This window comes from Vulpes vulpes, chromosome 9 (genome assembly GCF_048418805.1).
Source record: "Vulpes vulpes isolate BD-2025 chromosome 9, VulVul3, whole genome shotgun sequence".
Lineage (NCBI taxonomy): Eukaryota > Metazoa > Chordata > Mammalia > Carnivora > Canidae > Vulpes > Vulpes vulpes.
In genome coordinates this window covers 22,051,695-22,069,902 of record NC_132788.1, presented here as the reverse complement: position 1 = coordinate 22,069,902, position 18,208 = coordinate 22,051,695, and the positions used below count along the sequence as shown (strand labels likewise).

General features: G+C 44.8%; 1 protein-coding gene across 2 annotated transcripts in view; it reads left to right on the top strand.

The window, feature by feature from the left end:
• The window catches only part of SCARA5 (scavenger receptor class A member 5), a 121,206-nt gene that overhangs the window by 25,225 nt on the left and 77,773 nt on the right, over positions 1 to 18,208 (top strand). For both annotated transcript variants that reach the window (XM_072719555.1, XM_072719554.1), the window contains exon 3: positions 3,639 to 3,767. In XM_072719555.1, the coding sequence (XP_072575656.1) occupies positions 3,639 to 3,767 (129 nt within the window). The remainder of the gene's footprint in view (positions 1 to 3,638; positions 3,768 to 18,208) is intronic.

Genomic DNA, 18,208 nt, shown 5'->3' with positions numbered 1-18,208 from the left:
GCTTCTTTCACTTGTAATATGCATGTAAGCTTCCTTCATGTTTTCTCATGGCTTGATAGCTCATTTTGTTTATTTTTTTTTCTTTTTTTTTTTTTTTAACAAATAAGTGAACATACTTTTTGCCTTGGTTTTACTGACTGTATCCTTGTGGAGTGTTTTTAATCTTCCATTAAGCCTAAATAATTTGAATGGTTTACCCAGCTAACATGCTGCTGCCACATTAAATTAAAAAGTCAGTAAATGTGTTTTGGGCAGACTTAGTAACTTGTCTTTCCCCTAAATTGTCTTTTTTCCCTCGCAATCACATTCTCTAGCTACCTTGCCAGATTCATTCATGTTCTGCTTGTCTATTGCATTTATGGAAAACCTCTGTTTGAAATTCTTATATGTTCTACTTAAGATAGATTTTGTCTAATGTACATAGCTGAGTCTTGTTAAAAGAAAAAAAAAACTAAGCTAAGAAGAAGGCTTGTGTTGTGTATTAGTTGATGAAGGGACCTGTCTCAGTGGGGTACTGGCTGTTAAACAGAAGCCTCAGATAGAGGGGAAGGGAGCCATTCTTTCTCAATTGAAAAAAGTAGGGTATATGGCTATATCATTGCAATTTGCCCCATTCTTACAGTGAGTTAGCAATGCACGTGCTCACAATGAAGGCAGGACCCAGTTGGCAGTGTTGTTAGCTATATGATTTTCCTCCTCCTATTCGGCCGTAATTAAAGGTCAGCACACACTTGACAAGAAAGGGATGGTGTTCTAATTGGTGGAATTGAAGAAAAAGCAGTCCTTGCCCTTGTGGTTGATTAGTTTAGGAAAATGTTTTCATTCCTAGAGAAAGGAAGGAGTTCTTCCTTTTTTGCTTTCCTCCCCACATGAAAAATTTCAAGCTAAAGGACAATTAGTACTCATCTGGCACTTGATAAATTGTGGCATAACCTTGCTAGTCAAGCTGCAAATGTATGTTGCTGCACTTAGTCCTTAACTATGTTAACATTCATCTGACTGAACTGACTTGCCTCAAGTTCAGGCAAGTTATAATGACTTGTTAGATCTCAGTGAAAAAGTTACATGCAAGGGATGCCCTGGGTGGCTCAGCGGTTGAGCATCTGCATTTGGCTCAGGGTGTGATCTCAGGGTCCGGAATGGAGTCCCACATCGGGCTCCCCACATGGAGCCACTTCTCCCTCTGCCTGTGTCTCTGCCTCTCTGTGTCTCTCATGAATTAATAAATAAAAATCTTTAAAAAAAAGTTACAGGCAAAAAAAAAATATATATATATATATAAACTCTTTTCTTTTTGAGAGAATGATTTCTTGTTATAATGAACCAGATCTGCAAGATTCCACTAAAATTAAAACAGTTAACAGAATATGGCTGAAATCCATCCATATTTCAATAAGAAGAGGATCAAACAAAGGCAATGAAAGAAAAGCCCAAGACTGCTTTGGGATAAACATAAGGATAATAGCATTTCAGCATGGGCATCTTCTGACCCTTTGCAGTTGGGTGGCCACTGTCAGCAGCAGCAGTATTGTCATCATCTAAAGAAAAAGGGTGTAGAGCAGGAACAACCGTCATGACACCCAGAACTTATATTTGTGTAGTATCCAATGCCATGCCTACCATTCTGTCTTTCTAGGGAAACAGCCTTGTCTCTAGTCATTTGCACCCAGAGAGCCCGTGGCTCTCATGAGAACAACAACAAAAAAAGATGAAATGTGTCAAGGAGGGATGCCTGGATGACTTACCATTTGAGCATCTGCCTTCGGCTCATTTCGTGATCCCGGGGTCCTGGGATCGAGTTCCACATCAGAGCCTGCTTCTCCCTCTGCATATGTCTCTGCCTCTCTCTCTGTGTCTCTCATGAATGAATAAAGAAAATCTTTTTAAAAATTAAAAAAAATGTTTTTAATGTGACAACAGCCTTTAGATTCTGGAGCAAAACAGCTCATAGAGTCTATTGTGTAAAAGGGATAGAAAAATCCTGGAAAAGAATACTTAGGGGAACTCAAAAAGATGTATTCTGCTCAAGTCTTAGTGGAAAAGCAGATTAACTTTTCAAAATTTGCTAGCAGTTAAGGGTTGATGAGAATGGTGATTAAATTTGTGTTTTTTTTTTTTTAAACTTACTCCAAATTGTACCCAAAGTTTTGTGAAAATATTATGTAATCATTCTACTTGGCTGTTTGAACAGCAGTATTTTCAGTGAAATGGAGTAAATGAGTGGGAAAATGTTTTTCATTTTCCCTCCTCCCTCTCGGGGGCCAGCACACCAGTGTGGTCACTCATCCTCTCCCTCCCAGTAACCAAATCTCCCCAGGGCCCAGAGGTGGTCATGGTACCTGAGAGGTAATGAGTATCCCTTGAAGTAACTGCCTTGCAAACCCAAAGTAACCAAGGAATTACAAATATTGCACCATCTTTAGAAACATTTTGGAATATCAATTATTTCAACCTTTTTCTGCTCCCACACCTTCCTCCATGTATAGCACACTGTAGTGAGTTAGCAACATTGTCTCTCACAGGAGAAAGGGAATAAGCATAATAGCATGTATGTTTTGAAAAAAAAAAAAAAAAGCCCTTTTGGATTCCTTCCTGCCCTGCTGGGAGTCAGGGCAGGAGAGCATAGCATCTCTTCCTTTCTACTGTCAGTTGACAAAGCAGATGGAGGTTAGTGGCTTTCCAGCCTCTGCACAGGCTATCTGGGAAGACTGCCTTGAAGGAGGAGTCTAGCTAAAAGATGAGCAGGAGTCAGGGCACCTGTGTCCTCACCTAGGGTTTGCCACTAACATTTGGCACCTGCATCTGTAATCTGAAGGGGTTGGACCAAAAGATCCATGAGGTCCAGTAGAGCCTGGGTATTTTGCTCTCCTGTATTGGCCAGAAGCTGGAGAGCCTTGTGTAGTTTCACAGAGTGAAGTTACTATGTCTTCCTGCAAATCTAAACCTGTGGTTGCAAACTGGTGGTCAGATCTGGCATGGAAGTGTGTTTTGTTTACACTCCCTAGTGTTTTGTAAGCTTTTTTGTCTGTTATTATTATTAGTTGTTGTTGTCAACACTTTAAAAATAGGGCAATTTCTCAAAATCACGTCTGGCTCGTCTTGAAAATTCTGTGTCTGGCAACACCTGACCCTTACTCCTACATCCGCAACCTTTTCCAGACTGTGAGTGCGCGGTTAGGTTCCCCAGGCCCACGTGGCCCACTTTGCTCATTTCCATCCCTCCCGGACCACTGTAGAAGTTAAAATTTGCAACCTCTGTTTTAAATTTTCTCCATATTTTCTGGGTCACATGGGACAATGATGCTTTGTAAAGGACCCCTATTCCAGCCTATTTGAGCTTTCTCTGCTGCTTGGGCTGGCTCCAGGAGGGTGGGTTTGTTGGGCACGTGAGCTGTGGACATGGCTATCTGGCTTGTTTATGAATGCAGAGGATGGGAGGAGAGCCAGAAACTCAAAAGCTTGTCATGTTCTGGAAAGTTCCCCATCATTACAGCTGCAATGCAGATGTGCAGAAGGTGTGAGAGGTTGCATTTGAACATCTGCCTACATGGGGAGCAATGAGACCAAAAAGAAAAAAAAATGCTTGTGGGGTTTTCACGTGCTTGATTTTCCCTCCTCTTCTTACCCTTATTGTTTAGGTCCAGGCCACAAACGGCGAGCAGGAGGCTGCTGCACGCAGCTGGGCTCCCTGTCAGCCCTGAAGCATGCTGTCCTCGGGCTCTACCTGCTGGTCTTCCTGATTCTTGTGGGCATCTTCATCTTAGCAGGTAAGGGCACCCTTCCCCATTCTGGCCTTTAAGCATGAAGCAGGAAGTGTGTGAGGAAGCAGGGGCAGGTGGGAACTGGAGAGCTGGAGCCTCTGCTCTTCATTTCCACAGTCATAAGCCCAAACACCACCTTGGTCACCATGGAAACCAAGAAGGAGAAAGTTGGCTGGTCTTTTAGACCGGCAAGACTCTTGGCAGCTTTGCCCATTTCATGTGGGATGCGGAGTTGGCAGAGGCTGTGTGATCTTGGGAAATCTCTGAGTCCAAGAGCAGAGACCGAGCCGTTCTGAGTGACTTCTGACTCTCCCCACATCATTGTGTGACTTGTGCATCTCACTGGCCCTCCCTGGAGCTCTGTGCAGAGTTTTACACAGAGTAGGCTAAGCTCCTTTTCCTGGTGATGATGAAAATAATCATGAGGCATTTTGCTGCTGAGGCTAATCAGACTCATAATAAACCTGCTGCCCTTTTGCAGTTATTGGGTGTGGGATGGGTTTGCCCCAGTACGGCAGGGTTCCTTGTCCCAATTTCCATCTGTAAGATAGGCCAGTCATATGCTGGAGTTGGGAGCACATTCTCTAGCCAAGAGGAAGCAGATCTCATGGGCTTAGAAAGGGATCAAATAGAGGATCCCCATGCTTTACCAAGCCCAGCTCACCACTCACAGATTACTCCACTGTGATATAGATGGGGAAGCAGATAGGGAGAGAGGTTATGATGGTATCTCGTGACTCCCACCCACCCTGAGGAAGAGGTGCACAATTCCCACCTTTCTCAGTGGAGATATGTGAGTGCTGACAAAGTAAAGCCAAGGGATCAGTTTATTTCAACCTCCCTTGTCCTACATGATCACCTGCTTGGTGTCAGATTCCATGCTAGGAGTGGAGATACAGCTAAGTAAGACCCATGGCTTTCTTTCAAGGAGTTTCCAGTTGGGGGATGAAGCAGAGGCGTGGAGATAGAATCGTCTTTAAGCAGAATGTGATGGGGATGATGACGGAGACTCTATGTTGACACAAGTGCTGTGGTAATCTAGAGGAGCACACGCAGTGGAAGTATGGGTGTTGCATGGAGGGAGGTTGGTCAGAGCAAGGCAGCTGGCCAGGCTGGGATGACTTAGAGTGTTGAGGGTGGGGTCCTTGAGTTAACTCTAGGACAGGGATCCGGAGGTTAAGCACTTGCAGATGACCCTTTGCTGGAAATTGTGAGGCAGATGCCCAGGACATCACTGGTCTTTTCTCACTTTCTGTCAATTGAGCATAGTCAGCTGGGTCCTGTGATGGGATGTTAAATGCTGCCTTCACCTTCAGGGTTCTATGCTCAGGGCAAAAGGCATCATTAGGGGTGGTGGGACAGACACCTGGGGGTAGAGGGGCAGGGACAGACATTGACCTAGGGGTAGAGGGGCGGCCAACAGCAACAATGAGAGAAACTCATGATTCATCTCAAGGACCCAGGGATAATGTCCAGCCAGAGGATGATTTGAACATGTTCTTGGGCTGCTCAGTGGGAGATTGGGATCTGGGTTTTGTGGGCTTGGCAGCCACAACCATAACAAATTTCCAGAATTTTTGGAAACCGTTTCAGCCCAGCAGGAAAGCAAGGCTATGGTATTACAACTTCTCTGCTGAATAGGAACTTTTAGGTGACAGAAGAGGGTCTAGGAGAGTCAGACGATGGAGACCCTCGGGCAGGTCTCTGGAGCCTGGAGGGCCTGGAAGACCATCATCTCTTGGGGAGAGAAGACCTGCCAGGGAAGGAAGGTTCTCTTCTGGTGCCTGGAGGGTTGCCATGTGGAAAAGAGCAGACATATCCTGTGTGGCCTCAGAAGTAGACAAATGGGTGGATTTTGTGAGGAGATAGATTCCCATTCAAAACAGAGGAGAATTCCTAACAAGTACTGTTGCCTGGCATGGTGCAGAAAGACTTTTCTCCTGGTTTAGTCAACTTCGAGTTTGAATGGGATTTATGATGACATCCTGGAAGTTTCAGAAGGGTGGGTGGAATGTGGTTTTCCAATCTAACCAAAATGTTGCCGTGCTTCCTCGTTGTTGTGTGTGGAGACCTGGGGAGGATGTTGATCAATATGATCACCTTTGTGCCTGAAGCTTCTGAGTGAGTACCAGCTTGCCTGTGTGGTGTGACAGTTTGGGGTGGATTTGAATTAATTTGATGAAACAGAGCATTGTAGTTTATCTCTTGGATCTGTGGCATGGCCACTGGCTTCTCCCCAGGTTCTTGCCTGGAAAATCATGCTGGCCCCTAGGAAGGGTTAGGTGAGGGAGGCCAATGAAAAATATAGTCACTTGCTGCCTCTCCCCTCAGGAGGGGACTTAGGAATGTGGTAGACAAGTCTGGGGTTCTTCAAGAAGCTCCTGCCTGACCTTAGGTAGGATACTTCTTCATATTACCCTGATTGAAGATCTCCAATGATGCTCCTTTTATGAAAATACCAAGACAATGGGGAGATCCATGATTGAGTGTAAACTAGAACTTGCCTGGCCTTCTGTAAGGAGTTCTGCTGTGGCTGCTTCCTCATCTTGGGTGGAACATGTTCTTCATTGCCCTGCTGAGGTTGCCTTGCACGAGAGGTGCTAAGGACTGAGTCGTGCCCCACACCCAAATTTATATGTTGAAGCCCTATCCTTCAATATGATGGTGTTGGGAGGTGGGGCCTTTGGGAGGTTATTAGGTCATGAGAGTGGGGCTCTCATGATGAGATTAGTGCCCTTATAAGAGAAGAGACAGGAGAGGAGAGGGAGAGAGGGAGAGAGGAAGGGGGTGGGAGAGAAAGAGAGAGAGGAAGAGGGAGAGAGATACCTGCCATATGATGGCATAGAGAAAAGGAGTGACCTGCAAGCCAGGAGAAGAGCCCTTACCAACAACCAAATTGGCCTGCAAGTTGATCTTGGACTTTCCAGTGTCCACAGCTATGACAGATACATGTCTGTTGTTTAAGCCACCAAGCCTGTGGTGTTTTGTTAGAGTAGCCCAGGCAGACTGAGGCAGGAGTCCTGTCTGAACCACCCTCAAACTTCAAAACCTCCTTGTTGACACAAAGCTCATACATCCTTGACAAAACCACCCACTGCAACCAGGTGCCATGTCTGAGTAGCTGACTGACACAAAATGACCAGGGTACAAATGCTTGCTTCTACTGTGTTTCAACATTGCGAAATGATAATCCAACTCCATAAAAATATTACTCTTACAAAACCTCACATGACACTTCTCTCAGCTCATCTTTTTATCCAAGTATTTGAAATAACAAGCAAATACTGTACCTCATATTTATGCATCATCCTGCATAACCTGGTCTGATCCAGCCATCTGGATTTAAATTATTTTCACCCAAACTATTATCTCAATTGGGCTTTCTACCCACTATCTAACTATCCGTTCCTGACCAGCATCCTCTTGGGAACTTTCCTGATATTTCCACAGTATTGCCAGGTTCTATCCACCCAGCCTTCCAACGTCTCCCAAGAAGGCTGCATTAGTCCCTTCTTGCCACCCCCAAATTCCTCTGACTTTCTATCTCTTCAACCCATTGCTCATTACCTGGACCAATGGTCGCATAGTATGTTTTCGTTCTGTTCCATGGTCAGTTTTGGACAGTATCAACCATCAGGCTTAAGTTCCTGAACAGGGGAGTTGAGATTGGATGGTCATGGTGTTGTGAGGTCCTTGGTCCAGCACTTTAGGGAAGACATGATGGAGGCAAAGTGTTAGAGGAGGTCCGCTGTTATTCATGACTATTCTGGGACATCACTTTGGTGACAAAGGGTGGTCATGAAGAACGACCTCTTCCTCCCTTCTGTCATGCCACGACTAAGGAATTTGAATTCCCACTGTGAAAATGTAATATCAGACAGGGGAAGTGCAAATATCTCGGCATCTGATTTCATGGGAAGCTGGAGTTCTACTGCAACATAGACTAGGGAACTACAACAGAGAGAGTTCCTGGTGAAATGGGCTCCTCTCTCACAGCTTACTTGAATTCTTTTTTTAACAGCAATGGTCAGGGGGCAACTGGGTGGCTCAGTGGTTAAGGATCTGCCTTCAGTTCAGGCATGGTCCTTGGGGGCCTGGGATTGAGCCCCACATCAGGCTCCCCACAGGGATCCTGCTTCTCCCTCTACCTATGTCTGTCTCTCTCTCTCTCTGTGTGTGTCTCTCATGAATGAATAAATAAAACCTTAAAAAACGTAACAGCAACAGTTAGACGTGGCCATCATCCCCTTAATAACTGCTTCACGTGTACACGAGTGCTTAGTGGGTACAGGACAATAGAACAAGCCCTAGTACTTTAGTGCACTGGGGCTGCTATAACAAACTGCCACAATCCAGGCAGCCTAAACAACAAACATTTATTTTTCATCACTCTGGAGGCCGAGAAAGTCCAAGATCAAGGTGCTGGCAGGTTTGTTGTCTGGTGAGGAGCCACCTCCTGGCTCACAGACAGCTGTCTGGTCTCTATGTCCTCACATGGTGGAAGCAGTGAGGGAGCCCTCTGGGGTCTCTTTTATAAAGACACTGATCCCATTCATGAGGGCTCCACCCTCATGACCTGATCACCTTCCAAAGGTCCCAGCTCCTGATCCCATCATATTGCGGGTTAGGATTTCACCATATGAATTTGGGAGGATGCAAACATTCAATCCATAGCATGGGACTAAAAAGAATCATGTGATTCCTATTCTGGGAGGGGTTTCAAATCATAAGCACACAATACGCATTAGGACAGAATGATGTAGGGAATGCTCTGTGCCAGAGGAGAGTCTGCTTATGCAAAGGAGGGTCTGACTCCTGAGAGCTGGAGTGACTGGGGAGGCTCACCATGGGGAGAGCTAACCTCCAAGTGATCTGAATGTCATTTAAATCGAGCACCCATAGTGAAAGGGAATAAAGGGGAAAGGAGAAAAAAAATGAGTGGGAAATATCAGAAAGGGAGACAGAACATGAGAGACTCCTAACTCTGGGAAACAAACTAGGGGTGGTAGAAAGGGAGGTGGACGGGGGGGTGGGGGTGACTGGGTGACAGGCACTGAGGGGGGCAGTTGATGGGATGAGCACTGGGTGTTATTCTATATGTTGGCAAATTGAACACCAATAAAAAGTAAATTTATAAATAAATAAATAAATAAATAAATAAATAAATAAATATAAATAAGCAAACCCCTTTTCTGATGACCTCACTCCAAACAGGTCTGTCTTTGACTCTGCAATCAGAGAACAGTGTGCTCAGAGCCCATATCCATTTATATGGCAGATTATTGATTTTATTATGCATCTTGGAATTAAGAGTGTGATGCCCTTGCGCTTTACTGGAACAACCTGTTGGAAATAGTGCCATGAAATTCCACCCTGTGCTTACTGTAGGGGTGCTGTTGAGGGGTCTATTCATTCCACTACCCAATGTCAATGCCTGCAGAAATTATCTGTCTCTCAGAAGGAGGTATGCTTGCCTTGAGGAATTAGTTTGGTTTCACCTTAAGGAGATTGTGAATCTGAAAGTAATTACAGTTGCTTTCAAGAGGTAATTAATGCAAACTGAGAGTGAGTTGTCATCCCATTCAAGATGTATGAATTTGAAGGTAATTAAAATGAAAACCTGGAGACAGATCTGTGGTCCACCCACAGCTACTGTATAGACTTTCCAGAAAGCACTTTTCTGTTACTCTTGTCCCAACGTCCATTTAGCATCTCTTACTCATTCTTCTTTTATCTTGTTCTCATCTGCTGTTATCTTACTGTATTTTATGTAAACACCTTAATCCTTTTGGAACAAGGAAGACACAATTTTGTCTTTAAAAAAAAAAAATCTGCCTTTTCTCTTCAGTTCTACAAGGACATGATGTTTTTAAATATGCAGTGATAAGTGAATGAATGTGTGCGTGAATGAATAAATGACAGAGACATGGAACCTTGGAGGGGATCTTATTTATCAGGGGAAATAGGATTATTTCAGTTTTAGTCAAGTATCTGAATGGCACAGTAAATACAGAATCACCGCTCAAGGACATGTGACTGGTGGAAGAAATGAGTGTGTAATTAATTATATTATTACACATACATCATAGTACATACTGTGTTGGGATTATGGCATTTAGGGAGAATAGTAAGACAGGCAGCATCACGCAGTACCTTATACTGGGTAACATGATGGACTTTTTTTTTTTTAAGATTTTATATATTTATTCATGAGAGACACAGAGAGAAGTAGAGACATAGGCAGAGGGAGAAGCAGGCTCCCTGTGGGACTCAATCCCAGGACCCCGGGATCATGCCCTAAGCCAAAGGCAGATGCTCAACCACTGAACCACCCAGGCATCCCAGCACCATGGACTTTGAAGCCAGCCTGTGTGGATTTGAATCCCGTCTTCTCCATTACCAGCTATGAGATACTGACCAAGTTACTTGATCTTTCTGTACTTGAGCTTCATCATCTGAAAATGGGGAAAATAAGTATGCCTACCTCATTAGATTGTTTTGAGATTTAAATAAGTTAATACATTGAAAGCACTTAGAAAAGTGGCTCCTGGCACACAACAAGCACGATAGAGGTAGACTATTGTTATTATAGCAGGAGTACTACCACTGCTATGAGTATTATTACTCCTGTTTTTTTCCTGGTTTTCTTTGTGGTCAGTTAAGCTTGATAGTGGAAACTGAGAGTCAGAAAAACTTGGATTTAGTCCTAGCTCACCCATTAACACTCTGTAATCTTGGGAAAAATCACTGTCTGAATCTTAGTACACTCATTTGTAAAGTGAGCAGGTTGGACCAGGTCAGCATTTCCCAGACTTTTTGACCACAGCCTACATTAATAAACGTATTTAACATCACAACTAGTTCCCACATCCACCCATAACCGAACTAATCCTAAATGTGTAATGGATGCCAATGGTTTTCTATCCTATTCTATACAGCTCATTAAAAAAAAAATATCCACAATCCATACATTGGTGTCATGATCCACAAATGGGATATGAACCATAATCTGAATAAACACTCTAAGTGAATAGCTATAGGATATCGGCTTTGAGGGGGAACTTCTGGGTTCACATCTGGGCTGTGCCACTGACTGGTTCTATAATCTTGGGGCAAAAAATTTAACTTCTCAAATCCTCCATTTTCTCATCTGTCAAATGGGATGGCAATGGTACCTACCCCATAGGGTTGTTGTAAGGATTAATGTATACATGAAAACTCTTAGTGGTTGGCATGTAAAAACTACATGCCAAGTAGTTTAGATGCTAAGTCTTGTTTAGACTGAGCACCCAGTGGTTTTTGTTTATAAACAAAGAACTTGGTGTGCTTGTTGTGGTGGGAGGGTATGCACCCATAGCCTACACGTTTCTAATAAACCCGCAGGGGAAGCCTGGAGACTTTGTTTGAAGGATCCTGGAGTTGCCGTGACAGAGCAGGGCTCAGTGTGCCAAAAAACAGGATAGGGTTTCTAGCACTGTATCTCCTTAGGGGAGAGCAAGCCAGCTCCATGGTGCCGTTCCCACCCGCAACACTTGGGAGCTTAGCCTTGGATGGAGTCTCAGAGGACATCTTGTACAAACTTCTTCCCTCCCAGGCAAGAACCTCCCTCCTGATTTCCCAGACAGATGAGATATTGCACTTCTACTGAAGAACAGCCACAAGTGACAGCAGCTCTTGCCCAATCCTCCTTGACTATCTCATGCATGCTGTTCCTAGCTCCTCTTGTAGGAACAGCTCATTACAAGGCTTTCTCCTTATTCTTGCGATCATTCTTCAGCAGGGTGAAAATAGGCTAAGCAATCCTCATTCTTTCAAACAGGCCCTTTAGATCTTGATTAGGAGACCTGTGTGTGCGTGTGTGTGTGCCTGTGTGTGCACGCGCGTGCCTGCCTTCACACTTGCCAGGTGATATTGAAATCATCAGTTTACGTGCCTGCACCCCTTTATAGTCCAAAACAGAGCTCCTTCATGATAAGGTACTGTGTTGTGTTTGTCTTTGTGCTCTTGGCACCTGGAATGATGCTTTATAGATAATAGATGCTTAGTTAATGTTTGGCCTCAACGTAATGGCCATCCCCACGCAACAAACACCAGGTTTTCGTGGAAAACAAAATTAGACACAGCACTGTTGGTGTGGTCTGGCCAGGGCAGGGTGTGCTGGGCTGTGGCTAACTTTGATCTGGACATTGCACGTATGCTGACGTAGCCCACACTTGCACGAGCCTTGCTCATTGTGACTCATAGTAATACACGATAGCACATCCAAATGATGGGATATTGTGAAGCCATTAATTATCATGTCCGTTTGCCAACCCCAGATTTCTTTCAAAGGAGATATTGCCTAGCGGGGGCTCCTGAATCCCCTGTAGTCAGTACAACTGGATTTTGTTAATTTTGTTGTTGCCTTAACTTAAATGCAAATCTTGTTAGTAATCCCAATGAAATGTCATCACACTGGTTTCTGCCAAGTATTGCAGCCCGTTGGATCAGTTTGAATCTGGATTTGGACATCTGTCATTTAGCTTTCCCTTTCAGGCTTGTGTCATCGGTCACATCTAAGCCAGTATCCCAACGCAGTCTCCATTCCCTAGCCTGCCGCCACATGTACAGTTCCCAGGAGGATATGACCAAGGGCACACCAGCCTGTGTACACACTTTATTGTCCTGTGAGGTGGGATCACTTCAAAGACCCCCCCACCAGCCTCTTTCCTGAAACCTAGACCCCCCTACCTGAGACACTCCCTTGCCCCCTGCATCCCACCTTGTGTGAGCCTTCCCAAGCTATCAGACCTTCCCCAGCAGAAGGCACCCCAGACTCTCCTTAGCTCTAGGTGAGTGGGAGGGAAAGAGAATTTTGACATCCTGACTTCTCCACAAAAGATTCCATGACCCAGGAGGAAGGACCTGTCATATCTCTCTTCCTTACATGGATGCCTCCGATAGGTGGCATCTCACCCTAAAGTGAGAGAAGTGGGCATGAAGGAAAGCCAGCCGCCTGCAAATTTGACATTATGCTCTCTGGGTCTTTAGTCAAACTGTTACAAAATTAGATAGGACAGAGGACCTATCGCAGCTACATCTCCCTGGAATCCTTCCTGTAGGCAAAGGCCTAAATCTGGCTATTGCCTATATTTGCCAACGAAGGTTTATGGGCACACAGCTGTGCTCATTCATTTATGTGTTGTCTATGGCTGCTTTCACGCTGCAGTGGCAAAGTTGAGTAGTTTTAACAGAGATCAAATGGCCTAATGAGCCAAAAATAGTTACTCCCTGGCCCTTTACAGAAAAAGTTTGCCGACTCCCCTTTAGACTTACACTGACCACTAAGTAGCCCTTTAATCTTTCGCCTGTGGATTGTGCTCTATGGCTTTCAAGGAATTTTTGCAAATGATATGTCATCTAAATCTCCTAACAATCGAAGGAATCCAGAAAGGAGTTCATAATGTAATACTGAAGAAACAGGCTCAGAGAAGTTGTGCATGCTGGCTCATGGTCCCCCAGCAGGGGATTGGAGCCTGGACCACAGATGACAGGATTGTGTGAAGTCAGCACTCCTCTCACCCTGCTGGAGGCATTATCTATGGCCCAGTGGCAAAGCCTCTGGGCACTGGAGTCAGCCTGTCAGGTTATAAATCTTGACTTTCTTACCTAATGTGTGCCCTTGGGCAAGTTATTCAGGCTACCTGAGCCTTAGAGTCCTCATCTGTAAAGCAGAAAGGCTAACACTCCCCACTTCTAAGTATCGTGATGAGGCTGAAATGAATTCATCCATGGAAACTACCTACAGTAGTCCATGGCATGTAGTATTCCTCCTACAGTGGTTGTTAGGTGATTATAATCGAGTATAACTCCCTCCAACTGTACCATAATCCAGCCCTCCTTTCCCCATGCTATACAGAAAACATCAAGAGACACTTGTCAATGGCTTTGATTTCTGTCCAAGGAGCCAAGATTGGAGGAAATTTTAGAGGCACTGTGAATGCAGCACCCAGATTTTGTTAAGAAAATGAGCTTTCTTATTTAAGGAAAAAATAGATGGGAATGGGCTTGAGTTAGTCTTTTTGATTCCTTCTGCAGCTCACATTTCCTTCTTCATGGCTCAACTTGTGTACTTTCCAAACCTACCTTTCGGTCTGCCTTGTAGTTCTAGCTTCTGCTTGCACGTGCCAGAGCTATCAAGTAAATTTTGTCACTAACTGATGGCCTTGAGTTTGGGCTGGGATTGAAGCTGAGCAAGTAACAAGCTTTAGTTCTCCGCCCTATTGGAGAGAAGCTATAAACTCATAGAATTTTTGTGAGGATTGGTAGGCATTGTGCATCTTCTGCCCCTGCCCAAGGGCTTAGAGCCCTCTTGCATCAAATCCAAAACAGCAAGCGTTTGTTGAGTGCCAACAATGTGCCTGGCACTGAGGCACAGGGAAATATGAAGAGAAATAAAGAAAGGCCCCTGACATAAAGATCTTACCAACCGGAAGAGCAGATATGAAAAATAAATCAAAACAAAGCAACCCTATAAAATGTGGTACACTTCAAAAAAATCAGGTGTTTTAGAATCAGGCAAACCTGAATTCAGATATCAGTTAGATCACTTATGAGTTGTGATCTGGGGAAATTATTTAATTCTCATTTAAAAAAAAACATTAAAATGGGAATAACGATGATCACTTACTGGTATTGTGACCAAGGTAACACATAAAGTGCCTTGTACAATGCCTGGCTTACACCAGGGAGTCAATAAATGTTTCTCTGTAAATCTCAAAAAAGAGGTACTGACATATTCTGAGAAGTTCGGATTTAATTCAGGGAAGCAATCCATTGGTCTCCTATGCCACTCTGCTCCCACCTGCTTCACCTCTAAATCTTGGAGTAACTAGGAGTTCAGTCCTTGGCTTTCTTTCCTTCTTTAACTGAGCTCTCTTGCTGGTGTTTTTCATTAAATTCCATCATATTTCATTTCTGTCTTCACCACTAACTTTTGCCTCGAATCTCAGACTAATATATTCAACTATTACTTGTACCATTCCCACCTGATGATTTAATAGACATCTCAAACTCAACATGTGAACAGAACTCTTGATTTGCCCTCCCCAAATTGTTTCTCCCCAATTCTCCTCCATCTCTGTAAATGACACCATGATCTATCTGGTTGTCTTAACCAAAAACAAGGGAATCCTTCTAGATTTCTCTCACCTGCCTCCCATGTTCACCTCATCAGCACACACTGATGGACCCCATCATCTCTCCCCTGGACCTCCAGGTTCATTACCTCCCAATTGTGGAGAGTTACCAAATAAAAATACAGGATGCCCTGATAAATTCAAATTTCGGATGAATGGTGAATGATTTTACAGGCCCAGGAGGAAGGATGACAAAGCAGAGAGTTTCACCAGTCTCAAGTCTGTGGGGGACAATGGTGGTGGTCATGGTGGGTGGTCGTGGGTGGTGACCCTCCCTGTATCTCTCTTGTTTGAGGAGAGGCTGATGGTAACCTATTGCTATGGCCTCCAGGTAGATGGTGTGTTTGGTCTTGTTAGAATAATGTCCAGCTTCAAACCATGCCCTCCATTTCTGAGAAGTCCCTCAGAGACGGGAAGCCTGCCTTCTTGGCCTCAACTGCCCTTCCAGCTGGCAGTGCCACGTGGCCTGATGGCTACCAGGCATCCCTGGGCTCCTGCCCTACTCTGTGCAACTTTGTGAGAGCCCCACCTTCCCTGTGATCCTTTTTAGAGCAATCCAGGGGATACAGGGAGCTGGGGTGGGTTCTACAGCCCCTTCTTGTAGTCTCATCCCATAGCCTCCCCATCTCAGGGAAGTCCCAGAAAATAGGCAGGCAGGCCCGGGCTCTGCTCCAGGTCAGAGGGCATAGGTGGTCTCACCCAATGGTCTCTCACCATGCTTCTCTCTAATGAGAGCACCTGTCTGAGCTCAGCTGGAGCCAGTTCCCATTTCCCTAGAGATCCCTATCTCTAAGAGGAGTCTCTGGAGCCTCACACCCCCCACCTAGCACCTGCATGAACATAGGGATGGCAGTGAAGACGGTGTCCAAAGTGACTCCTAGGGAATGGTGCCAGTTCCCAGGATGGGAAATAGGGGATTCATCAGAGCCCTAGCCACCCTGAGTCACCCTGGGAGGGGTTTCTTCTGCTCACTGCTTTGTTTCTCCTTCTTGCTATTGTCAACAATGACGGGATCCGGCCAGTTGTCCTCTGTGAAACATTTCAGCATATTATCTGCCAGAGTTTTGGAAAAACTGCATCTTTCTGGGAGAAGTCTGAGGAAAGGCATCTCTTATTTACCCATTAACACTTGTCCTCTGATCATTAGCTGGAGCCACCGAGCACGAATAAACAAGGAGATTGCCTTAAGGAAGTCAATATCCTTTCAGGATCTATAAAAGCAGTTTATATCCTTTGGCTCAGAAATCCTACTCCATTGGCCTCAAGGAAATGATTACAATGAAGGAAAATGACATGTATATAAAACTCTTTGCAACATTATTCCGGATCACTCAAAACTGGGAAAAACCCAAATCGGGTTAAGTTATGACAAAACAACACGAAGGAATATTATATAGCCATTCCAAATGCTAACTAATAAGCAGCATGGGAGAGTGTGCATGAAATGTTCAGGGGAAAAGAAACTGCCCTATTGCCTGTGTGCCCTCCGAGTGCGATGTGCAAGCAGACATGCATCCAGAAGGAGGGAGAGGAGACTGGGAAGAATGGAAACCACTGTGCTGGAGTGAGAGGCTTATTGGTACACATTCTTCTCTTTCAATTTCCTCTAATGTTGGTGTTTTAATAAAACCACCCCTTTAAAAAGCCACAGGAATCCTTCTATAACCCTGAGAACATGGCACCTAGCATAGTTTTGCCTGTCCTGGAGCTACCCTCAGGTGGGGCCAGCAGGTCTTTCCTGATTTTGTGCATGTGCTGCCCCAACTTGGGTTTGGAGGGCTGCCAGCAGAGGCTCCCTGGAGTCCCTGACAAGAGGACACTCCAGCTGCAGATGGAGAAGCTGGGCGAGTGCCCCAGGGGCACGCAGGAAGGGAGAGGCCGAATGACAAAGGAAACCAGAGCTGGGAAGGATTAGTCCTGGCCTCAACTTTGTAAATGAGACCAAGGCTGGGGTGGGGAAGTGTCCTGCTCAGCTTTGCCCTAGCCTCAGTGGCTGATGGGAACTTGCCTCTGAGGCCTCAGAGGCCCCCAGATTCCTGATCCTCTGGGAGGCTCTGCCTTCCTGGACACCCTCCTCAGGGGTCCCAGCTGTCACCTACCCCCAGACATAGGCTTTCTGGAGCCTCCCCTGGTTCTTGAAGCTCACTGTTGGGCTAAAAGATTATTTCTTCTAATAACTTCTACCTTTCTTGGGGGTAAACTCATTATTCTGGGGTAACAGAAATAAAGTCAAATGCTCCAAGTTTTTCTTTAAACTGGTTTTCTTCTTTCTTCCTTCCTTTTTTCTTTCGCCCCAGCTTTATTGAGGTATAATTGACCAATAAAAAGTATATATACTTCAGGCGTACCATGTGATGTCTTGCTTACATATGCATTATGAAATGATCACCACAATCAAGCTAATCAACATAACCATCACCCTGCCTAATTAGGATTTTTGTGCATGCGGTGAGAAAACTTCAGATCTACCGCCTTAGTAAACTTCAAGTATACGCTACGCTACATAGTGTTAACTATAGTCACCAGGCCGTATATTAGCTCTCCAGAACTTACTTATCTTGTATAACCCCACTTTTGTACCCTTTGGCCAACATCTCCCCATGCCCCCAACTCCTACTCCTTGGGAACCGTCACTCTGCTCTGTTTTTATGAGTTTGAGTTTTTTAGCTTCCACATATAAGTGAGATCATACAGTATGTCTTCCTGTGTCTGACTTAATTCACTCAGCATCGTGTCCTCCAGGTCCATCCATGTTGTGGCACATGGCAAGATCTCCTTTTTTACGACTGTACAATATTTCACTGAATGTCTGTGCCACATCTTCTTTATCCAGATACAGGTTAGGCTATTTCCATGTCTTGGCTATTGTCAATAATGCTCCAATGAGCATGGGGCTGCAAATACCTATCTCTTCAAGTTCCTGATTTTATTTCCTCTGGGTGTTTGCCCAGAAGTGGGATTGTTGACCTAAAAGATAGTTCTATTTTTAAATTTTTCTGAGGAACCTCCCTAAGTTGTTTTCTTTCTTTTTTTTTAAGATTTTATTTATTCATGATAGAGAGAGAGAGAGAGAGGCAGAGACACAGGTAGAGGGAGAAGCAGGCTCCATGCCAGGAGCCCGAGCGGGACTCGATCCCAGGACTCCAGGACCGCGACCCGGGCCAGAGGCAGGCACTAAACTGCTGAGCTTAGGGATTCCCCCTAAGTTGTTTTGCTCCAGTTTGCATTCCCATCAGGGTAAAGTGTTTCTCTCTGACTACCCACCCTCCC